We start from the raw sequence: 24,660 nt of genomic DNA on the forward strand, positions 1-24,660 counted from the left end.
TCAGCTCGATTTCCCCTCAATCCTCTCCCTTGAATCACCCAGGAGTAGTTTGGAGTCCAGTTCTGGCCCTGAGGGGCCCAGACAGGGTTGAGGTGTTTCCGCCCCTGAGGGGCTCTGAGGCGGTTCTGAGAGGGGACGGGGTTGTTCAACGATTCTGTGCACCGGTGGGGATGGTGATTGTTCTGGGGGCACTTCTTCCTCAGCAGAGGCACCGAGGCTGAGATTCACATAGGTGGCGGGCAGCTGCACGTAGTGGTCCCCACGCAGCACACTCACCACTCTCTCAATTTCCTTCGCCAGCACTCCAAACGTGGGTCGTGCTGCAGGGTCCACCATCCAGCATCGCTGCATGACTGCGTACCTGTGGGAGAGGGCAACCTCAGGGCAACTTCCCCACCCAGGGAGGAACAGCTGCCCACTGCCATGAACTGCTTAGCCGGCCCCAGGGGGAACAGATAGTGCTGGGAGCCTGCATGGCCCATCTGGGGTGGCTCTTCTCTTCATTGAGATGCTGTTCCAATCCTGTCGGCCCACCTGGCATTAGTTAAAAGGTCTCGGGTATTAAGAGCTAAGATGGAAGCCAGAGTGATAGCATAGCCGTAGGGCATTTGCCTTGCACACAACCAACCCTGGATGAACCCCAGTTTGATTCCTGTCATCCCATATGATCCTGATCCTGCAAGGAGTGATTTCTGAGCACAGAGCTGGGAGTAACCCAACACCCCACCCAAAAAAAGTTGGATGGTAAGATAGTCTAATTGGCAGGGCACTTGCCTTACATGCAGCCAACCTGGGTTCAATGCAAACATAATTCATATAGAATCTTGCATATAATCCACTCCTAAGCCTCACAAGGAACAATCTTTAAGAGTAGAACCAAGAGTAAGCCCTGAGTGCCATAGGGTGTGGCTCTTCCCCCCAAAAAAAACAAAGGGGTGCTGTGACTTTTGTGCCCTGTGATCAGGGTTGTGTGGTCTTAGGTAAGTTTCATAATTCTTCGTATCTTTGTATCCTCTGAAGGCAGACCTGGTGGTGCAGAAGTCATGAAGATACCCAGGAAGTACTTTAGCTTAGCACCCAGCTCCCAGGCCTATAGGATTATCATAGGCCAGCCTAGAAAGAAATCCAGGCCCAGAAAATGGCCAGTTAAGATAGTCAGATAGAGGGACTGGAGAGATAGCACAGCCGTAAGGTGTTTGCTTTAGATGCAGAACGACGGTGGTTCAAATACCAGAATCCCATATGGTCCCCCGAGCCTGCCAGGAGTGATTTCTGAGCATAGAGCCAGGAGTAACCCCTGAGCACTGCCGGGTGTGACCCAAAAACAAAAAAGATACTCAGATAGGGACCAAAGTGATAGATAGGGCATTTGCCTTACAGGCAACTGACCCAAGTTCTATCCCTAATTACCCCATATGGTCCAGAAGTAAGTTCTGAGCACAACCAGGTGTAGCCCAAAAACAAACAAACAAAAATGATACTAAGATAGGCAGAAGAGGTCGGAGAGATAGCACAGCAGTAGGGCGTTTGCTTTGCATGCAGAAAGACAATGGTTCGAGGGCCCGGAGAGATAGCACAGCGGCGTTTGCCTTGCAAGCAGCCGATCCAGGACCAAAGGTGGTTGGTTCGAATCCTGGTGTCCCATATGGTCCCCCGTGCCTGCCAGGAGCTGTTTCTGAGCAAACAGCCAGGAGTAACCCCTGAGCACCGCCGGGTTGTGGGCCCAAAAACCAAAAAAAACCAAAAAAAAAAAAAAAAGAAAGACAATGGTTCGAATCCCAGCATCCCATATGGTCTTCCGAGTCTGCTGGGGCGATTCCTGAGTGTAGAGCCAGGAGTAGCCCCTGAGCGTTGTCGGGTGTGACCCAAAAAACAAACAACAACAACAAAAATATAGGCAGGATGTGTAGCTCAATAGCAAAAAGTATGTATGAGGTGGAAGGAAGGAAGGAAGGAAGGAAGGAAGGAAGGAAGGAAGGAAGGAAGGAAGGAAGGAAGGAAGGAAGGAAGGAAGGAAGGAAGGAAGGAATTATCTGAGTGCAGAGCCAGAAGTAGCCTTGAGAGCTGCTGTTTATGAACCAAAAACCAAAAAGAAAAAGGAAGGAAGGAAGGAGGGAGGGAGGGATAAAGGGAGGGAGGGAGGGAGGGAGGGAGGGAGGGAGGGAGGGAGGGAGGGAAGGAGAGATAAGGGCCTGAGACAAGGACACATGTTGGAAGCTCCAAGGTTCCCAATCAGTTCCTCTGGATTTACCTGGTAGCAATTCATTCCTCTTTATTTGGGGATTATCATCCCTGCTTTAAGTAATTCTCCTTAGAGATCCACACAGTAATCTCCTACTAGACTCCCTGAGAGAGGCATGCTATTATCCCAACATTACAGAGGAGGAAACTGAGGCCCAGAGAGGAGCCAGGTCTGGCCCAGGTGTCGTGGCTACTATGGTATCACTCAGATTCCCTTTTTATTCTCTCAAGGACTCGTTACTGAGGATGGCTTTAGAAATTGCCCTGGACAGAAAAGAACTGCCCTTTCTGGACCTAAACACATAGAGCAAAGGGCCGAAGCACGTACCTGGCACGTGGGAGCCCCAAATTTGATCCTTGGCACTACAGGCCAAGAACTGCTTGGGAGAATTGCCACCCCCAACCCAATGCCAAAATGATGACCCCTCCCTCCTCAGGGACAGCTACGACCAGGACCGATTCACATCTGAGACCCAAGATCTGGCCCCTTGATCTTCATTTCAGAACCATCCTGAAGCCCTAGTGGGGTAGGCTGTGGCCTTAGAGGAGTCTGTCTTCCCTCCCAACCTCTCCTTCTGCCTGGTCCTCCTTTCGGAGGGCCCCCCAATGCACCACTAACCCCCTCCACATCGTCTCCAGCTCCGTCGTCTATCTCAGCGAGCCTGACCAAGAGGCAGCTTGGCTGTGAGCAAATGTTCCTACTTCAGACCAGATGCTTTGGTGAAGTGACTAATAAAGATCAAACCCAAGGCGGTGGAGGGGAGCGGGAGGAAGGGTTACTCATCGCTTAGGGAGCACAGCGGGAGCGGGGAGCAGGAGGACTCCTCCACCACCTTTACCTGGGACCTGGTTCTTCCTGTCCTGACCACAGAGGACCTGGCGCAGCTGAGGCCAGCCAGCTCGCTGCAGAGGAGGCTGAACCTGAGCACTGAAGCCACCCCATGGGGCACTGACAGTAGCGCAGCTCTGCCAGGCCTCCGGAAAAGTGGAGTCTGAAATCCGCAGCCAGCGGGAAAAATAATCGGATCTCGAGCTGCGGAGGGGGTTAGTGTGGGAGCTAATAGAACCCTTCCGTGGGGTTGAGTGGAAAGATAGAAAACAGCCCCCCTTGGCGGGGGTGGGGGAGAGGAGTGCTAGGAAATCAAATCACTGGCCTCAACCCAGACTCAAGAGTTGGGAATGCTGTTTCCATGGCAACTGTGATATCCTCCCAGCATCCAGCCTTGAATGGGAGCAGAGCGATCCACAGACCAGGAAACAGGCAGAGAGGGTCCCTTGCCAGGCTACTCTGAGGAGCACTTAGAGAGCAGAGGCCCCCCCCAATCCGTCACCGCCTCCCCATTCCCATCTGCACATACTCACAGAGAATTGGGACAATACTCAGGCTGGGGTAGGCGCCGGCCCTGCACCAGGAAGTGAGTAAGGTCAAAGGGATCGATGTGGGGGTACGGTGGGGCACCCCGCGTAAGCAACTCCCATAGCAGCACACCAAAGGGACCACTGTGGGAAGAAGGAAGGAAATGGCGTTAGCTCTTACCTCCAAGTCTATGGCAGGTGGGTTTTCCTTATTTTTTATTTCCAAGAGACCAGCTGAAGGTGGGATGTGCAGAGCCCAATCCTCAGTTCACCTGTCTCCTCTAATATCTGAGCTTATCCAGAGTTGGGGCTGGGGCAGGGTTTCTGCCTAAATGATGGGCCAATGGGCTTGGGGTGGCCCACCATGGGGATTCCCTGGGCTCAGATCACAGTTCAGAGATGATGGGAAGGCCCAGGGTTCTCCCAGGACCCTGAAGCATTCGGCTCTGGGGGTACATACCACATCAGACTTGGTGGTAAACTTGTAGGTCTGCAGACTCTCAGTGCCATCCATTTTATGGGGAGGCGAGCATGGCGCTGTTGCTGGATACTATAGTACTCCTTGTCCAAGACGTAGCGGGCCAGACCAAAGTCAGCCACCTTGACCGTGAAAGAATCGTCCAACCTGGGAGGAGGATTACTCTCAGACTGCGCCTCTGCATGCCCCGAGCCCACCACCGGTTCCAGGTCTCAAGAACTTCAGAGTTGGGCTGGAGCAATAGCTTGGTGGTAGGGCGTTTGCCTTGCATGCAGTGTTTGCCTTGCATATGGCCGATCTGTGATAGGCCCGAGTTTGATCCCCAGCATCCCATCTGGTCCCCCAAGCCTGCCAGGAATGATTTCTGAGCACAGAGCCAGGAGTAACCCCTGAGCACCACCGGGTGTGGCCCAAAAACCAAAATAAATAAATAAATAAATATATATATATTTTTTTTGGTTTTTGGTTTTGGGGCCACACCTGGTGGTGCTCAGGGGTTACTCCTGACTGTCTGCTCAGAAATAACTCCTGGCAGGCACGGGGGACCATATGGGACACCGGGATTCGAACCAACCTCCTTTGGTCCTGGATCGGCTGCTTGCAAGGCAAAGACCGCTGTGCTATCTCTCCGGGCCCTAAATAAATGTTTTTAAAAATATAAGAACTAAGGGGCCGGGCGGTGGCGCTGGAGGTAAGGTGCCTGCCTTACCTGCGCTAGCCTAGGAGACGGACCTCGGTTCGATCCCCCGGTGTCCCATATGGTCCCCCAAGCCAGGAGCGACTTCTGAGCGCATAGCCAGGAGTAACCCCTGAGCGTTACCGGGTGTGGCCCAAAAACCAAAAAAAAAAAAAAATATATAAGAACTAAAACAGGAAAAAAAAAGAACTTCTGGGGGCCAGAGAGATAGCATGGAGGTAAGGTGTTGGCCTTGCATGCAGAAGGTCAGTGGTTCAAATCCTGGCATCCCATATGATTCCCCAAGCCTGCCAGGGGCGATATCTGAACATAGAGCCAGGAGTGGCCCCTGAGAACTGCTGGGTGTGACCCACAAAAAAAAAAATAAAAGAGAGAGAGAGAGAGAGAGAGAGAGAGAGAGAGAGAGAGAGAGAGAGAGAGAGAGAGAGAGAGAGAGAGAGAGAGAACTTCAGTGTCATGGTGGGCCATGTAGGCCAAGTGAGGCCCAAAGAGGGAGGACAGGCCCAGGGCTTCACAACACAAGGTCCTCTCAGAGGTCCTTTAAGGTAGAAGAACAACACCTTAAGGACTCTGCCCTCCTCACTGCACCCCAACTCACATACAGTTTCGGGCTGCCAAGTCTCTATGTACAAACTTCCGCTCTGCCAGGTACTTCATGCCATGGGCCACTTGCAGGCTGAAGCTGATGAGGTCCTTGACGGTGGGGTTCTGGGGGGCACAGGGTGTCGGGTCAGCCAGGAGAGAGCAGCTCCCTCCCTCGCCCCCAGTCCCAGGACCAGCGGGACACTAACTCTCTGGGGCGAGCGGATGAAGTGGAGCAGGTCTCCGTGGCGCATGTAAGGCAGAACTACCAGGGGCAGCCCTTCCTCGGGCAGCACGATGCCAATGAGAGCCAGCACGTTGGGGTGGTGCAGCCCTCGCATGAGCACCCCCTCTCGCATGAAGGCCTCCACCTCCCTGGATGTCGGTGATGCCTGCACAGAGGGCTGAGTCAGGGTCCGATGGGGAGAAGGGAAGAGCAGGAGCAGGCTTGCTCAGGGGTCACCGGAGTGGTGGACACACACAGAGCTGAGAATTCTCCCGGCCTCTGCCTGACTTACGGCTCAGAGACTTGACGGCGCAGTGAACTTGATTCTGATCTTCGTCTGTGTATTCTCCGTGGTAGACAACCCCAAAGTGGCCTAGTGAGAGGGAGACGGAGAAAGGGGCCCCAGAGCCCAGGATTCACACCACACACTCTCCTTAACAACTGAACCTCAAGTTATCAACTGGTCCAGCTTGTTTCTTTAAGCCTATGTTCTCCCTTAAACACTTCTCTCTTTCTCTCTCTCATCTCTCTTCCCTCTCCCCTTTCTCTCTCTCTCTTTCTCTCTCTCTCTCTTTTCTTCTCCACTCTGGAGAAGTTCCTGCATCCTCTCTGAAAATACCTCTTAGGCCTCTCACCTTTTTTTTTTGTTTTGTTTTTGGGCCACACCCGGCTTGCTCAGGGGTTACTCCTGGCTGTCTGCTCAGAAATAGCTCCTGGCAGGCACAGGGGACCATATGGGACACTGGGATTCAAACCAACCACCTTTGGTCCTGGATTGGCTGCTTGCAAGGCAAACGCTGCTGTGCTATCTTTCCGGGCCCAACCTCTCACCTTTTTAAGTAAATCTTGTTCAATAAAAAAAATGATTGGGGGGGGGGGGCGGAGAGATAGCATGGAGGTAAGGCGTTTGCCTTTCATGCAGGAGGTCATCGGTTCGAATCCCGGCGTCCCATATGGTCCCCTGTGCCTGCCAGGAGCAATTTCTGAGCCTGGAGCCAGGAATAACCCCTGAGCACTGCCGGGTGTGACCCAAAAACCACAAAAAAAAAAAAAAAGATCAGGGGGCCGGAGGATAGCACAGCAGGTAGGGCATTTCTTTGCATGCACTGACCCAGGTTCAATCCCCAGTATCCCATATAGTACCCCAAGCCTGCTGGGAGAAATCCCTGAGCACTACAATACATGGCCAAAAACAAACAAGAAACAAACACCCTCTCAGGAGGCCATAGTGACAGTACAGCAGGTAGGGTGCTAGGCTTGCACACAGCTGATTTGGATTTAACCCCTAGCACTATATATGGTTCCTACCTAACCTACACACAGCAAAAAACACCCTATCAGGGTAGGAGAGTTAGTACAGTGGGTAAGGCACTTACCGTGCACATGACTGACCATGGTTCAGTCCCTGGCATCTCATATGGTCCCCTGAACACTGCCAGGAGTAATTCCTGAGTGCAGAGTCAGAAGTAACCCCTGAGCAACACCAGGTGATTAAAAAAAAAAAAAAAAACACCTAACTTTATTCATTAAAAAAAATTTACTGGGCCCGGAGAGATAGCACAGCGGTGTTTGCCTTGCAAGCAGCCGATCCAGGACCTAAGGTGGTTGGTTCGAATCCCGGTGTCCCATATGGTCCCCCGTGCCTGCCAGGAGCTATTTCTGAGCAGACAGCCAGGAGTAACCCCTGAGCACTGCCGGGTGTGGCTCAAAAACCAAAAAAAAAAAAAAAAAAATTTACTGGCCAATGGAACATTAAAAACTGGAAAAAGGGGGTTAGGACATGGTTCATTGAGCTAGAGCACATTTGCATAAAGAAACCCTTGGTTTGAGACCCTTGCACTACATGGTCCCCTATGTATCTTGGGGAGTAGCCTAATAAAACAAAAGGAAAGAAACTAACATTAGGGTAGAGGAGGAGGCTCAGCAGTAGAGTGCATGCCTGTCATGTATAAGACCAGGGCTCAATCCCCTACCACAAACACAAAATAAAATGAAGGGGCCAGAGAGGTAGCTCAATGGGCTGAAATGCATATGCAGGGCTCCAGGGTCTCTATACCACATGGCCGCTAAGCACTGCTGAGTGCAGTCCTTGAGACCCCTCAGCTTCACTGGGTAAGATCATTAAACTCTTTGCCCCATTGGCTGAGTACCACCATGAGAGTCCATAGGGCTCTCTAAGCATTGCTGAGAGTCCCGCTCTATCTACATTAAAAAAAAAAAAAAGGCACTATCAGTAAACATATTATGGCAACACTGACTCTCCCCCATGACCCTTTTTTGTATTTTGGTTTGCGGGCTATATTCAGCTGTGCTCATGGTTTACTCCTGGTTCTATGCTCAGGGATCACTTCTGAGCCAGAGAGGGCAGCATTTGCCTTGTATGTGGTTGACCCAGGTTCAATTCCTGGCATCCTAGGGTCTCCTAGGGCATCTAGGAGCCTGCTAGAAATAATCCCTGAAATACAAAATTAGAAGTAATCCCTAATATCACTAAGTGTGGTCCAAAATCAACAACAACAAAAATAAAACAAAACACAAAACAAGGGGCCGGGTAGGTGGCGCTGGAGGTAAGGTGTCTGCCTTGCAAGCGCTAGCCAAGGAAGGACCGCGGTTCGATCCCCCGGCGTCCCATATGGTCCCCCCAAGCCAGGGGCGATTTCTGAGCACATAGCCAGGAGTAACCCCTGAGCGTCAAACGGGTGTGGCCCAAAAACCAAAAAAAAAAAACAAAAAAACAAAAAAAAAAAAAAAAAAAAAAAAAAAACACAAAACAAGGGGCCAAAGAGATAGCATGGAGGTGGGGCATTTGCCTTGCATGTAGGATAGTGGTTTGAATCCCAGCTTCCCATATGCTCCCTGAGCCTGCCAGGAGCGGTTTCTGAGTATAGAGCCAGGAGTAACCCCTGAGCGCTGCCGAGTGTGACCCCCCCAAAAAATATCCCACACAAAACAAAACAAAAAGAAGAGATCAGCCCTGATGGGTCTCTGGGCACTGTATGGGAAGCCAGGTATCATAGGACTATATGGGATGCTAGGGATCAAACCCAGGTCAGTTATAGGCAAAGCAAATGTAAAGCCTACTGTACTATCTCTCCAGCCCCTGCTTCATAACCTAACCTCTGCCCCATACCTTTTTTTTTTGGTGGGGACAGTCATACCTGGTTACTCCTGGATCTGCGCTCAGAAATCGATCCTGATAGGCTTGGGGAATCATATGGGATGCTGGGAATCAAACCCAGGTCCATCCCTGGTTGGCCGTGTGCAAGGCAAATGCCCTACTGTTGTGCTATCTCTCTGGCCCATCCGTAACCTTTGAATCTGAACCAAACCAATGAAGACAGAATACCTGGCTAACATCTGAACAAATGGAGTCTCAAAAGGGTTAAGAGGCATTCCAAGTGTCCCCTGAGCCACATCCTGTCTTCATCCCTGTCCAGGCCTAGCTCCACACCTTTGCCAATGATGCGGTCACTGTAGGTGACCATCCGCTCTGGAGGAATCAGCATGTCCTTGACTTCAGCCAGAAGCTTCGAGTCTAGCTTGCTTAGCTGGATGGATTTGGTCTGCACCAACGGGACACAGTCTCCATCTTCAGAATCTGGAAACTCTTGGATTGTAGAATATAGTGTTGGAATGGAAAGTAGACTGTCAGCAGCTGTGGTGGAAAATAGAAAGTGAGAGGCTTGTGGAGCAAATGGTCTGCACAGCCCCATCTTCAAATACCTTCACTCTCTTACCAAGGTCAGTCTTAGAGTCAGAGTCTAACTTGAGCATCGGCAAAGACAAGGCTCCAGAGGATGGGTCCAGGAATAGCTGGTCACTCCGACTGGAAGCCAGGACTGTGGAAAAATGACCTCTAGTGGCCAGTTTATCCAGACAGTGACAAGGAAGACTCATCTAGGAAGCGTGAGCAAACCCACCAATCTAGGCAGGGAGGCCACAGAAATGGGGAAAGGCCATTTCTGGGGTAGGGGTTGAATCAGAATGAGAGAGAAAAGCTTACCTGGCTTCTTCCTCCGCTGGTACATGACCACCAGCACGATGACCAGTATGACCAAAAGCAAGAGCAAAGTCAGCAAGACGAAGATGAATGTTCTTTGTGAGACCGCCTCTGGGTTCGCCCGTACAACTTTGCCCAGGGTATGACACTGACCATCCACACAGACCTGGGAACAGATGGCAGCTCAGGCCCAGCCTCTGAGCCTTGACCCCCACACATCTCATTTAGAGGGCCAGCTCACTTGCTTACCTGGAGTGGGACCCCATCGAGGCCAGGTTGCAGGGAGCGAGACAAGGGGCAGATGACCACATCGCCACGAAATTCATGTTGGCATCTCTTGCCACCCACGGTCACATTTATATCCACACAATCAGCCACAGCACTCAGTCCAATATACTGCAGAGATGGTCATAAGGGTTGGCCAGGACTTTGCCTCCGCCATGCAGGTTTGAACCTAGCCACCACCCTTCCCACCCACCCCCAGACCTACCTCAAACTTTAAAAAAAAAAAAAAAAACTTTATTTATTGATGGATTGATTGGTTTTTGGGCCATAACCAAGAGTACTCAGGGGTCGCTCCTGGCTCTGCACTCAGAAATTGCCCCTGGCAGGCTGGGAGACCATATGGGATGCCAGGAATTGAACCGGGTCTACCCGCTCAGCCTCAAGCAAGGCAAATTCCCTACCGCTGTGCTATCTCTACAGCCCCAGTCTTTTTCTTTTCTTTTCTTCTTTTTTCAACTTTCAGCACAATGCTTGGGGGTGACTCCTTGCTCTGTGCTCAGGAATCACTCCTACTGGTACTCAGGAAACCATATAACCATATGGGATATCAGACATTGATCTGGGTGGACAGTATGCAAGGCAAGCATCCTACCTGCTGTCCTATCTCTCCTGCCCCTCCTATTACTTTTTTTCTTGGGGGGGAGGGAGGTTGGGCCACACCCAGCAGTGCTCAGAGGTTACTTCTGACTCTGTGCTCAGAAATCACTCCTGGAAGGCTCGGGGATGGGGGGAACTTCATGGGATGCCAGAAATCAAACCGGATCCCTCCCGGGTCAGCTGCATGCAAGGCAAATGCCCTACCGCTGTGTTATCTCTCCAACCTCCTTACCTCAAACTTAATGGCACGCTCCTCGGGCTTCAGAGGGGCCAGGTCAATGCTGGGTAGGTGGGGTGGCGGCAAGAAGAAGAAGCCAGGCTGTGTGAAAGCAGTAACTCGGTCCACGAGGACACTCAGGTTCCCTATCACCCCCCATTGTGAGCTCTGGACCACGTATTCAGGCAAGCGACATCGTTGCTGGTCGGGGAACTGCTGCCCACACTGCCAGGACCATGAGAGAGAGTGTCAGCTTCGTATCTAGCCTGGCTAGGACTTTGTGGACAGGCTAGCCCCTCTCCTGCTCAGCATCCTCTTACCCTTCTCTCCACGACCCGGAACCCATGACGGAAGGACAGCACAAGGTGTGAAGTTGAGGTCAGGTGCTGGCCCTGAATGGTCACGTATGAGCCCCTGTAGGGGTGGAGGGGGGTTATGAGGTAAATTGAGGCCTTTGAAATAGTACCCATTTTTTTTTTGGTTTTTTTTTGTTTGTTTTGTTTTGGTTTTTGGGCCACACCCGGCAATGCTCAGGGGTTACTCCTGGCTGTCTGCTCAGAAATAGCTCCTGGCAGGCACGGGGGACCATATGGGACACCGGGATTCGAACCAACCACTTTTGGTCCTGGATCGGCTGCTTGCAAGGCAAACACTGCTGTGCTATCTCTCCGGGCCCCCATTTGTATCACATATTTCTCATTTGTATCTTGTTTTCTGTTGGTCTTGTTTTCTCATTGCCTTCCATCTTTTTTTCCCCTCCCCCTGGGGAGGGCTTGAATTTGGATTTCTTTTTTTTTTTTTTTTTTTGGTTTTTGGGCCACACCCGTTTGATGCTCAGGGGTTACTCCTAGCTATGTGCTCAGAAATCGCCCCTGGCTTGGGGGGACCATATGGGACGCCGGGGGATCGAACCGTGGTCCTTCCTTGGCTAGCGCTTGCAAGGCAGACACCTTACCTCCAGCGCCACCTACCCGGCCCCTTGAATTTGGATTTCAATAAATGGGAGGCAGGAGAGTTTAGTGGTAAGCTATCATCTAGACTTGTAGTTCCGCGTGGTGGAGCGACTGGCTTGTGAGTGAACAGCTCACAGTGTGAGTTTTGTTGCTTGCTATAACCTTCATATCTGTGTGGATTATTTATTGCAGGGAATTGCTACCAAACTAGCTTCCTCCCTGGATAGGGAGTATGGGATATCCTTTTCCCTTCTGGGAACTGTGGGATAACCAAACCTCAACCCAACACACAAAGGGGATGGCCTCAGGGTGCTCTCCAGAGCCATCTCTCTGTCCCCCACAAAGCGCATAGGGTAGGCAAGGAGATGTCACTCACTTGTAGCCACAGTTGGGGCTAATGCCCAGCACGATGGGGTCTTCCCGGTATTGGAAGGTCCAGGAGCCAGGCAACGTGGCGCCCCCCACCTGCAGGTGAATGGGAACGCTGGCCGTGGCAGCCCAGGAGGGTGTGGTGCATAAGAGCTGCCCATCGCTGACCCTAAAGAACAGGGATCAGACCCTGGGGATCCCTTCAGAGAATGGCCAGGGCTCCACCAGTTCCTCCCAGTTCCTGTGCGGCTCATCCCTGACCTGTCTAGGGGATCCCCAGTAAAACCTCTAAAAAGGCAGAGCAGGGGTCAGAGTGATAGCACAGTGGTAGGGTATTTGCCTTGCATGTAGCTAACCCGGGACGGCCCCAGGTTCAATACAGAGTATCCCATATGGTCCCAAGCCTGCCAAGGAGCGATTTCTGAGCCACTGGCTCAAAGACCAAAAATAAATAAATGGGTAAAAAGGCAAAGCAGGAACAGTCTCCCCACAGACCTAACCTGGAGCCGGGGAGGGAGGGGGCCCTAGAATGGGCTTTCCTGTCATCCATACACTTCCGCTTGTCACGTGACTGTCCTAATGAGGTCCCCAGCCCACCTAGCAGGGTTCCTCTGAGCAGTTGCCACTACTTACTTTTCTTTTTTTTTTTTTTTCAGGCCACACCCATTTGATGCTCAGGGGTTACTCCTGGCTAAGCGCTCAGAAATTGCCCCTGGCTTGGGGGGACCATATGGGACACCGAGGGATCGAACCGCGGTCCTGATCCTTGGCTAGCACTTGCAAGGCAGACACCTTACCTCTAGCGCCACCTCGCCGGCCCCCGCTACTTACTTTTCAAGCAGGCACTCAGTTCCATTGATCAGCACAGCCTGGCTGGTGCCCACAGACAGGCCCTGACCTTCCAGAGTGAGGCTGGTGCCCCCTGCTCGCGGGCCAAAGAGCGGGTGGATTGCCGTCAGCACTGGCTCCTAGTTAGGAACAAAGGGGATTGAGCCGGGAGTGGAGGACTGCCACTCCAACCTTTCCCTCTCTGGCCTGCCTGGTTAGTGAAAGACAAAATCCTGCGGACTCACGAGGAAAGAGAAACCTGGCAGCATGGCCGTGCCTTCTATCCGAAAGTATTCGTTGGGGGGCATGTTGGTGATGGTGAGGCTGATGCTGGCAGCCCCGATTTCCTGCCCATCCACGGGCTCCAATTCACACTCAAGCGCCTCTCCAAAGTCATCCTGGGGCTCTGGACTATGGGAACAGAGGAACCCAAAGTCAGCAAGGGGCTTCCCAGACCTAGGTGCCTGCCTTATCACTTGCATGGGTCTCCTCTGAGCCCGAGAACGGACGAATCTTTCCACCTGTCCTTTCCTCAGAGGCACATGGGATAGGACAGGGCTTAATTTTGTCAGCTCCAAATTACCACTGATACAGGGCCGGAGAGATAGCACTGTGGTAGGGCATTTGCCTTGCATGCTGCCTACTCGGGAGGGGCTCGGTTCAATTCCTGGCATCCCACATGGTCCCCCAGCCTGCCAGGAGCGATTTCTGAATGGAGAGCCAGCTGCACCTGAGCACCACTGGATGTGGCCCCTGAAATTACCATTGGCTTGAAAATAAACAGAATAGGGGACCAGAGAGATAGCAGAAGGTAGGGCGTTTGCCTGGCATGCAGAAGGATGGTGGTTCGAATCCCGGCATCCCATATGGTCCCCCGTGCCTGCCAGGAGCAATTTCTGAGCACAGAGCCAGGAGGAACCCCTGAACATCACCAGGTGTATGACCCCCCCTCCAAAAAAAAAAAAAAACAGAGAAAATAAGAAAAAGAAAAGAAACAAAATTGTCTCCAAAATGCAGATGTCTCCCCATCAGGGTACTGCTGCTCAGGCCATTGTTCGTTCACACTGACAAGTGCAGGACAGGGTCTCTGCTCCCATCAGGGACAAGGAGGGCAGGGAGCAAGAAGTACCTGAAGTCTGGATTGTCCCCTGGGCAATAGTCGCAATAGTCGGCAGGGACTCTGGCCCACGGTGACTCGATGGGTGTCTTGAGGGCAGCAAATTAGCAAGATGATGTGAATAGAAGTTGGAGCCGCACAAGGTCAGCCTCGTGCTGCCTCTCAAGGGTCCAATTCGAGGATAGAACTAAAGGCAAAGGTTGCAAAGACCTGAGACCTCTGATGGGCCCATTATTTAGCCTTGTCTACTTTCCCCAGAGTTAGCAGCCACACTCCTGACCTCCCGACACGTCAGTCATTCCAATCTCATTGCTCCTGTTCAAATACTTTTCTGCCTCCGAGCCATATTCTCTGCCAAGAATGACCTCCTTGGTCTGGAGAGATGGCTCAACAGGCTGAGCACATGCCAAGCATGCATTGTATTGCTTCAGTCCCAGGTTTGATCTCTGGCACCACCGGGTCCCCTGAGAATCTCCAGGAATAATCCCCAAGCACAGTGGTGGGAGTAGCTCCGAGCACTGCAGTTGTACACCCCTAAAGAAAAAGAATTCCGGGGCCGAGCGGTGGCGCTAAAGGTAAGGTGCCTGCCTTGCCTGCGCTAGCCTTGGACGGACTGTGGTTCGATCCCCCGGCATCCCAGATGGTCCCCCAAGCCAGGAGGGACTTCTGAGCGAATAGCCAGAAGTAACTCCTGAGTGTCCACCGGGTGTGGCCCAAAAACCAAAAAAAAAAAAAAAAAAAAAAAAGAATTCCGGGGCCGGTGAGGTGGCGCTAGAGGTAAGGTGTCTGCCTTGCAAGCGCTAGCCAAGGAAAGGACTGAGGTTTGATCTCCCGGCATCCCATATGGTCCCCCCAAGCCAGGGGCAATTTCTGAGTGCTTAGCCAGGAGTAACCCCTGAGCATCAAACGGGTGTGGCCTGAAAAACCAAAAAAAAAAAAAAAGAAAAAAAAAAGAAAAAGAATTCCAGGACAGAGAAAGATAGCATGGAGGTAAGGTGTTTGCCTTTCATGCAGAAGGACAATGGTTCAAATCCCAGCATCCCAGGAGCAATTTCTGAGCATATAGCCAGGAGTAAACCTTGAGCGCCGCCTGGTATGACCCAAAAACCAAAAAAAAAAGAAAGAAAGAAAAAGAATTTCTCCTTTGCTATACTAAGGACATCCTAAGCCAGACGAAGATGATGATTAAGACCTGCTGACCCCATCCCAGGCCTACCTAGATCTTTCATTCTCTCCCTGGTTCCAGCCTAGCCATACCTCAGCAAGCTCAGGTGGACAATGGTCCTGCTGCCAGGAGTCAGGACATTCCTCCTGCCGGCCACACATGTTCCCACACCAGCCGCAGCCCATAAAATGATGTGCCCACAGGCATCGCCAACAGGTGAGAAAGTGGCGGCAGCCAGGACCCTGGATAGGCACCTGGAAGACCTTGGAATGATGGAGTGAAAGTTTAGGAATAGATCAATCTTGGTCCCCCAAGACCCCATCCCATTGTAGACCAGCATGATAAAACCCATGTCAGTGCGTTTCTGGACTGAAGGGGAACCTTAGTCCCAAACCCCTCCCTGTCTCACCTGGTCCCCAGAGGTAAAGAGCAGGTGGTCTCCAAGGCGACTGACATGGCGTTGCATGGGCTGCCTATTATTGCCCAGCGAGAAGTTGGATATAAGCAGCAAGTAGTTGAGATAGCCTGGCAAACTCCACCTGGGACAGGTCAGCTGTGAGCAAAACAAAGATGGGGAGAGGGACCAAGGGATGAAGGGCTCTGAGGACGGAAGACATACCTGTAGGATGCGGCCATCAGCTGTGCCCATGTGGGCCACTGAGGCATTGCCGTGGAGAGTCACATAAAGTGCTGTCACCTGCACAGGTCCCAAGAGCCCATTGAATAGGTCCACACGTGAGAAGAAGTTGTTGACCTCCAGAGGGTAATGGTAGCAGTTGATGTTGCTGGGAGTCTTGGAGTCAGGCTGGGAAAGAACAAGGAAGGAGTTATAGGCTCACTGACCTCTTGGGAACTCTGAATGATCATAGCTGCCCAGATTGCTGTCATGGCTGGAGAAGACCCCAGGCCTGTCAGCTACCAAACCCTAGCAACCTCTGAGAGGTAGCAAGACCAGGAAAAAGGCCCAGGTGAGAAAAGCACACCCTTATTTTCACTCGATCCTGCTGTCATTCTGAAAATAAATTAGATTTACAGGCTCACGCATATCATTCATACTATCTCCTAGAAGGGATTAGGTGATTTGAACATGCCTATTTCACAGAAGGAAATGGATTTGGAGAGATCTAAGTTCTTACTTAGAACCACTAAGAGGAGGCCGGTGGATGTTTAGTCTTAACTAGAGTCCTCGCCTGCCCTCTGCTGGTTGTGCCTTGCACTTCAGCAATCTCTCTTGAAAATGGATTCCCTTTTCCCTTAATATCCAGATAAATTTCTTTCATTAAAAAAAAATTTTTTTTACCTAAGAAAACTATTATTTTTCACTAACAAAATCCCTGCTCAAGTCCTTAGGGCACTTTCTTACATTCAACCCACCTGGGTTCAATCTTCGGCATCCCATATGGTGCCCCAACTTGGCCAGGAGTAATTCCTGAGTGCCAAGAATAATTCCTGAGTGCAGTAAACCCTGAACATTATTGGGTGAGGAAAAAAAAGTTGGTAATACAGTGTTCAAAAGGGATAATCCATAACCTAAAGATCTGAGTTCCAGATTAGGTCCATGGGCCCAGAGACACTAACCCATCCCCTACACTTAAGAGGAAAATGTGGGGCCGGGGAGATAGCACAGCAGTAGGGCATTTGCCATGCATGCAGCTGATCCATGATGGATAGTGGTTCAAATCCCGGCATCCTATACGGTCCCCTGTACCTGCCAGGAGCGATTTTCTGAGCGCACAGCCAGAAGTAACCCCTGAACGCCGCTGGGTGAGACCCAAAACCCAACCAAAAAAAAAAAAAAAAAGGAAAATGTGAGGAAGCAGAAGAAGCTTCTGGGAAACTACTAAACAGGAAATGAATAGTTCTGAGTGTAAGGCGCAGGTTGGCTGGGGAGCCCTGGTTGCTTGAGTTGCCTCTGTGCTAACCTGAAGGGCATTCTTCAAGGCTGAATAAAGCTTCCTAGGCCCTGCCTCACCGCAGGCTTGCTTCTTCCAGTTCCCTCAGTGCTGATCAGGAGTTCAAGGGGAAGAGTATGTGTAGAGCTGGGCCCAGAAATGCCAGTCTAGTCTGTAACTAGTATGGGTGGGAACGGAGGACTCTGTCCCTCTCTAGCCGGAAGCCAGCCAGGTGTGCTCAGAGTGACTCAGAGTTAGGTGGGGCTGCTGTGGGGCAGGGAAAAGGCCCTACCCTAGCTCGGGCCCGCACCCCAACTGTTTACCCTTGGATTCCCAATTTATCTTGGAGTGCCTGGTCCCTAAAAATATGGAAGAGTTCAATGTGTCACAAGAAGTGACCCATGGGGGCTAGAACGATAGCATAGCAAGTAGGGCATTTGCATTGCATGCAGCAGACCTGGATTAGATCACTGGCATCCCATAAGGTCCCCTGAACGTGCCAGGAGTAATTTCTGAGTGCAGAGCCAAGAGTAACCTCTGCACGCTGCCGGATGTGGCCCATAAACCAAAAATAAAGTAAAAAAGTAAGTCCTGGGGCCGGAGAGATAGCACAGCAGTAAGGCGTTTGCCTTGCATGCTGCCAACTTGGAAGGGACCTGGTTTAATTTCTGGCATCACATATGGCCCCAAGCCTGCCAGGGGTGATTTTTGTTTTGTTTTTTGGTTTTTTTGGGGGCCAAACCTGGCAGTGCTCCTGGCTCTCTGTTCAGAAATCGCTCCTGGCAGGCACGGGGACCATATGGGATGCAGGGATTCGAATGACCTTTGGTCCTGGGTCGGCTGTTTGCAAGGCAAATGCATTATCACTTTGCCATCTCTCCGGCCCACCAGGGCTGGTTTCTGAGGGCAGAGCCAGAAGTAATCTCTGAGCGCTGCTGGGTGTGGCCTAAAAACCAATCAATCAATAAGTAAATAAAGTTTAAAAATATGAGTAAGTTCCTTCAGACCTAAACCTCATTCATGTAAGCCTGTGGAGGACCATTGATAGCATGGAGCCCCTTGGGCTCTCTGAGGCCAGTCCCCAGGAAGACATGGTAGATGGCACCACATCCATGTTCAGGTGGCCTGTGAACAAACACCATCCAGACTGCTTTCCACACTTCACAGAGGCCTGGCCAACCTGTGGGCAGGGTTTTGCAATCAGTTCTCAGTCCAGCTCTGCTAAGTCACATCTGATCCGTTGACCCACTATCAGGTCAGGAAGAGGTTGAACTGCTCAGATCAACAAGCAGGAGCGGTAGAGGGAGGCAAGCATGTTTCCCTTCCACCTCACTGGTGAAAATTCTTCCATCGCTGAGGCATCAACAGAAACTGGAAAGGCAGGGGCCGAAGAGATAGCATGGAGGCAAGGTGTTTGCCTTGCAAGCAGCAGATCCAGGGACCAAAGTTGGTTGGTTCAAATCCCGGTGTCCCATATGGTCCCCCGTGCCTTCCAGGAGCTATTCTGAGCAGACAGCCAGGAGTAACCCCTGAGCACAGCCGGGTGTGGGCCCAAAAACCAAAAAAAAAAAAAAAAAAAAAAAAAAAAGAATGTAGATTTGGGACTGGAGAGATAGCACAGCAGTGGTGTTTGCCTTGCAAGCAGCCGATGCAGGACCAAAGGTGGTTGGTTCAAATCCTGGTGTCTCATATGGTCCCCTGTGCCTGCCAGAAGCTATTTCTGAGCAGACAGCCAGGAGTAACCCCTGAGCACCACCGGTGTGGCCCAAAAACCAAAAAAAAAAAAAAGAAGAAGAAGGTTTTTGGGTCACACCCGGCAGTGCTCTGGTTACTCCTGGCTCTATACTCAGAAATCGCTCCTGGCAGGCTCGGGGAACCATATGGGATACCAGGATTCGAACCACTGTCCTTCTGCATGCAAGGCAAATGCCCTGCCTCCATGCTATCTCTACGACCCTTGATTTGTAATAACTCTATTAGCTATCTTTTTTTTGTTGTTGTTGTTGTGTGGTTTCTTGAAGGGTTCACACCCAGCAGCACTCAGGGGTCACTCCTAGCTCTATGCTCAGAAATTGCTCCTGGCACAACTTCTGAGCGCATAGCCAGGAGTAACCCCTGAGCCTTACCGGGTGTGGCCCAAAAACCAAAAAAAAAAACAAAAACAAAAAAGAAATTGCTCCTGGCAATGGCTCTGGACCATATGGGATGCCTGGGATCGAACCCAGGTTTGTCCTGGATCGGCTGTGTGCAAGACAAATGCCCTAACACTATGCTACCTCTCTGGTCCCTATTTACTATTATTTTAAGATACTAACTGTTGGAGCCCGGAGAGATAGCACAGCGGCGTTTGCCTTGCAAGCAGCCGATCCAGGACCAAAGGTGGTTGGTTCAAACCCCGGTGTCCCATATGGTCCCCCGTGCCTGCCAGGAGCTATTTCTGAGCAGACAGCCAGGAGTAACCCCTGAGCACCGCCAGGTGTGGCCCAAAAACCAAAAAAAAAAAAAAAAAAGATACTAACTGTAGGGGCCGGCGAGGTGGCGCTAGAGGTAAGATGTCTGCCTTGCAAGCGCTAGCCAAGGATCAGGACCGTGGTTCGATCCCCCCAGTGTCCCATATGGTCCCCCCCAAGCCAGGGGCAATTTTTGAGCGCTTAGCCAGGAGTAACCCCTGAGCATCAAACCCGTGTGGCCGAAAAACCAAAAAAAAAAAAAAAAAAAAAAAAGATACTAACTGTTGGGGCCGGAGAGATAGCATAGAGATAAGGTGTTTGCCTTGCATGCAGAAGGACGGTGGTTCAAATCCCAGCATCCCATATGGTCCCCCGAGCCTGCCAGGAGCAATTTCTGACCATAGAGCCAGGAGGAACCCCTGAACACTGCTGGGTGTGACCAAAAAAACAAAATAAAATAAAATAAAATAAAAAGATACTAACTGTTGAGATAATTAGTTATTATTTTTATTTTTTGTTTTAGGGCCACACCTGAAAGTTCTCAGAAATTACTCCTGTCTCTGTGCTCAGGAATCACTTTTGGCGGGCTCAAGGGACTCTATACGATGCCAGGGATCAAACTCAGGTTGGCTGCATGCAAGGCAAGCATCCTACCTGCTGTGCTATTGTTCTGGCTCCACGATAATTTTATACAGTAACAGATAACTAATATAATAAATGTTTCCTAATTCCTATTATTTATATAATTGTTAAGAAAATAGTTTATAGATATAATAGTTAGAGAGATAGCATGGAGGTAAAGTGTTTGCCTTTCATGCAGAAGGTCATTGGTTCAAATCCCGTTATCCCATATGGTCCCCTGAACTTGCCAGGAGCGATTTCTGAACATAGAGCCAGGAGTAACCCCTGAGCACTGCTGGGTGTGACCCAAAAACCAAAAAAAAAAAAAAAAAAAAAGAAATAAAGTTTATAGGACCAGAGAGATAGTTTAATAGGCAGGTTTGTATGCTTTGTGTGAGACCTGAGTTTGATCCCTGATACCACACGGGCCCTTGAGCAATTCCAAGATTCACCCCCAAGCAAAAAGAAAAAAGTAACCACTGAGCACCACCAGGTGTAACCCCCAAACAAAATAAGAGACCGTATAGGGGTTAAGGCACTTGCTTAGCATGTGGCCAACCTGTTTGGTCCTATAAAATGCATATGCTCCCACAGTACTGCTAGGAAGGTTAACTGAGCACAAAGCTAGGATTAACTTCAAAACCAAACAAAAAAGATTCTCGGGCATTTTGCCTTGCACACAACCCAACCCAGAATGGACCCGGGTTCAATCCCTGACATCCCATATGGTCCCCTGAGCCTGAGACCTGAGCCTGCTAGGAGCAATTTTTCTAAATGCCAGAGCGCCTCTGACTGTGGCCCAAAAACCAAAAAAAAAAAAAAAAAAAAGAATCACCTGGGCTGGAAAAGGATAGTACAGAGGTTAGATTTGTAAGTGGTGGGACAAAGAGATAGCATGGAGGCAGGGGGTTTGCTCTTGCACGCAAAAGAACGGTGGTTGAAATCCGGCATCCCATATGGTCCCCCGAGCCTGTCAGGAGTGTTTTCTGAGTGTCGAGTCAGGAGTAACCCCTGAGCGCTGCTGGGTTGTGACCAAAAACAAAAACAAACAAACAAACAAACAAAAAGGGCCCGGAGAGATAGCACAGTGAGGTTTGCCTTGCAAGCAGCCAACCCAGGACCTAAGGTGATTGGTTCCAATCCCAGTGTCCCATATGGTCCCCCGTGCCTGCCAGGAGCTATTTCTGAGCAGACAGCCAGGAGTAACCCCTGAGCACCTCGGGTGTGACCAAAAAAAAAAAAGAAAGAAAAGAAAAGAAACTGAAAAGGCAGGGAATGTCACAGCTGGACTGTGGCCACTGGGCAGCCCCAAACTCAGAACAGTATCTCTGGGCCAGCTTCCCCAAAAAGCAAGTGCTTGCTTGCCCCATTTCCTTCATTTAATTTTTTTATAATCCAGGGTGAGACACTTTCAATGGCTTCAATAGATTTTTTTTTTTTTGTCTTTAGGGAAACATTTTTAAAAAAATCTCCTGCCAAAGAGATAGCACAGAGGTAAGGGGCTTTGCCTTGCAAGTGGCCAATCCAGGACCAATGGTGATTCAAATCCCGGCATCCCATATGGTTCCCTGAGCCTGCCAGGGGTAATTTCTGAGCGAAGAGCCAGGAGTAACTTCTGAGCATTGCCCGGTGTGACCCAAACAAACAAACAAATAAATAAATCTCCTGTTTCTTACCTTTCTTTTTTTTTTTATTTTTGGTTTTGGGGTCACACCCGGCAGTGCTCAGGGGCTACTCATGGCTCTACGCTCAGAAATTGCTCCTGGCAGGCTTGGGGAACCATATGGGATGCCAGGATTCGAACCACCTTCCTTCTGCATGCAAGGCAAATGCCCTGCCTCCATGCTATCTCTCCGGCCCCCTGTTTCTCAGCTTTACCCCGACTCCCTAATACAACGATTGGGGAGAACTTGGTATGGTGTGCTGGGACATGAACCCCAGCTCAGTACAGCCCAGAAGACCTGTTTGGGTGAGGAGGGGAACTGGGGCAGCACTTCAACTGGAGAAGTAAATCTTAGGTTCCTGTGTGCTGAACCACTTCCAACTAGCCGTTATGGGCTTAACTCATCCCCAGATGTTTATAGCTTTATAGCTGCTTGCGTAATCCTGGCTAAATTTTTGGAATTTACTAGAATCAAGCCACTTTTCCCTGGGGCCTGAGTTCTCTGGTAATATTCCAAAGATAAATCAGAGATAAACAGATCAATGAGACCTAAGCTGTGGAGATTCCCTGACAAAGTGTCAAACCTCCATGGACCAGGAGAGTCCCTGAAAGAGGTTTTTTTTTTTTTTTTTTTTGGGGGGGGGTCATTCTCTGATAACTCCTTAGCCTCGAAGAACAAAACAAGTGCTACGGGCGGGGGGTGTGGGGGGGAGACGTGTAGAAGAGAGGCCTGATGCAATCCAGGTTCTCACATAATCAGGGAAAGAACCTAAATTATCAGTGGCCATTGTTGGATTACTGGGTCCTACCCTACTCAGTAATTCACTTTTTTCTTTTGTTTCTTTGGGTTTTGAGCCACACCGGGCAGTGCTCAGGGGTCACTCATTGTAGGCTCAGGAGACCATATGGTGGGTGCCAGGGATCGAACCCGATCTGGCCCCGATCGTATGCATGCAAGGCAAACGCTCTACCCGCTGTGCTATCACTCTGGCCAGCTACTCAATATTCATGACAGGTAAGAGGCAGAACTGTGGGTGATGGTGTTTACAGGGAATGTCCCCACTGCTGGGAGATGGGTCTTCTCAGATGGCCTTCAGGTGCTGCTTGTTTCCCTAACAAGACAACTTACCTATGACTAAGACACTGGAAGGAAAAGCTTCTCCCCTTGCCCTCCCCTCCCAAACCCTCTGGGATTTGAGCTGAAGGAAAACAGCCTGTGCTGCCCACTGCTGGGGGTGAGGGTTCCCTTTCTGCTCACCGTGTCAGGGCAAATACTGGGTGCCTGGAAGAAGTCGAGGGCCCCGGGGGATACCCGGGGCCGACTGGAGGATCACAGCAAGCTTTCACACCGTCATCGATGAATTTGTTGATCATATTGATGGAGAAGGGCACAGACTACAGATCTGGGAAGTACATCCGAGTTGCTGTGTCTGCTGGTCTTGAAGACTCCAAAGAGCACTTCCTCGCCTGCCTCGACGCCCAGACTCGATGGCCAGGTTGCTGCCCACGGTGGCCACATGGGCAGCCTGCAGCTCGGGGTAGCTCTGCCTGTCATTCAGGATAGCTAAGACCCCGACGTCGGCGCCTGAGCCTGAATTCACAGTGGAGAGTGGAGCTCTCGGTACTTCGCCCATCTCTACCTCGAAAGGCTGAGCGCTGAGCCGTGCCACCTGGGTATGCCGGGCCTCGGATGCAGAATGTAAGTGGACAGGCTGCAAGGTGAGGAAATAGACGAAATCCCCCCGACTGAAAGCTATAGATGTATTCTATGGGGGTAGGAAGCCACGAAGGCAGGCAGCACCGACAGCCCCTCAAAGACAGGTTAGGAACCCCGAGGCATCGGCCTTGAGGCGTCGGATGGACACTGAGCGTGGGCTGAAGCTGGCGGCCACCTGGGCATCCAGCGTGGAGGCCACGTAGAGATACGAAGCGTGGCTCACGTCCACCAGGACGGCCTGGGTGCCCAGCGGGCTGGCCACGCAGTCGGGGGCAGCTCTCGGGCCGGTTCTGGGCCGCTGTGAAGAGGCAGGCCGGCGCAGCAGCTGCAGGACGGTCCCCGTTAGCTTCCATCTCATGCAAGAAGCATCGGCCGTGCATGCTGGTGCCGCAGCTCACCAGGGCGGGCAGCGTCTCGTCCATCAGCAGCACTGGCATGTCCGTGTCCCCGGGAGGGCCACGAAGCTCGGGGCCGCAGGCAGAGCAAGTCTCACAGTCGGGGTCCCCCGAAGGGCCGGTGACCAGGCTTTGCAAGGGTTGCAAAGCGAGGCCCCAGCATGTGCAGGCGGTTGCGCGTGGCCACGAACACAGCACTCGCGTCCTCGTCCTCGCCCCGGCGTAGGTGGCCACGGCCTGCACTGGGGCGCCCACCGAGATGTGGGGGATCTCGTACTCCACGCAAAATCCGCAGAGGAGGAATAGGGGACCCGCGGGCACTGCCAGAGCCTCCAGCACCGGCACCGTCCAGAGCAGCAGCAACAGCAGCAGCATGCGACGACAGGGAGCCCAGCACATCGCTGGTGGGGAATTGCAACCGCTGGCCAGCCTGGTCCTGCACGCATTGCAAGCAGCCCGGGCTGGGAAGGGCGTCCAGCGGAGGTCCTGGGGGTGGGGGGGGCCCCTGCCTGGGGGGGGACCCCGAAATGCCCAAGTCCCTGGCCCCCTGCCCTCGGTCTAAGCAGCTGGCTGGCGTGTGCACACACACACACACACACACACACACACACACACACACACACACACACACACACACACACACACACACGGACAGGGAACGGACGGGCTGTCCTGTCGGCCTCACCTGTCGCTGCTCCAGCCTCCGTTGCAACTGCGCACCCGGAGGAGCTGGAGGCTCCGGGGTGCGGATGCCCGGCCTGGCAGGAGGCGGGTCGGGGCAGAGGGCGAGGTTATGGGCGTAGTTTTTCAT

General features: G+C 51.5%; 1 protein-coding gene across 1 annotated transcript; it reads right to left on the minus strand.

The window, feature by feature from the left end:
* On the minus strand, positions 1 to 24,660 carry MST1R (macrophage stimulating 1 receptor). Its single transcript, XM_049777701.1, is given in 37 exon segments — positions 1 to 361; positions 3,604 to 3,734; positions 3,736 to 3,741; positions 4,058 to 4,101; positions 4,104 to 4,222; positions 5,371 to 5,480; positions 5,564 to 5,729; positions 5,869 to 5,953; positions 9,032 to 9,235; positions 9,318 to 9,419; positions 9,584 to 9,746; positions 9,830 to 9,976; positions 10,695 to 10,904; positions 11,000 to 11,093; positions 12,009 to 12,170; positions 12,833 to 12,969; positions 13,075 to 13,233; positions 13,593 to 13,598; positions 13,959 to 14,048; positions 14,050 to 14,133; positions 15,204 to 15,374; positions 15,521 to 15,650; positions 15,720 to 15,916; positions 22,996 to 23,034; positions 23,037 to 23,123; positions 23,125 to 23,220; positions 23,222 to 23,290; positions 23,292 to 23,357; positions 23,360 to 23,473; positions 23,475 to 23,510; positions 23,512 to 23,559; positions 23,561 to 23,725; positions 23,727 to 23,999; positions 24,001 to 24,060; positions 24,063 to 24,133; positions 24,136 to 24,169; positions 24,535 to 24,660. Coding segments are annotated over 37 exon segments (4,362 nt in total).

The sequence above is a fragment of the Suncus etruscus genome, chromosome 7 (assembly GCF_024139225.1).
Source record: "Suncus etruscus isolate mSunEtr1 chromosome 7, mSunEtr1.pri.cur, whole genome shotgun sequence".
Taxonomy (NCBI): Eukaryota; Metazoa; Chordata; class Mammalia; order Eulipotyphla; family Soricidae; genus Suncus; species Suncus etruscus.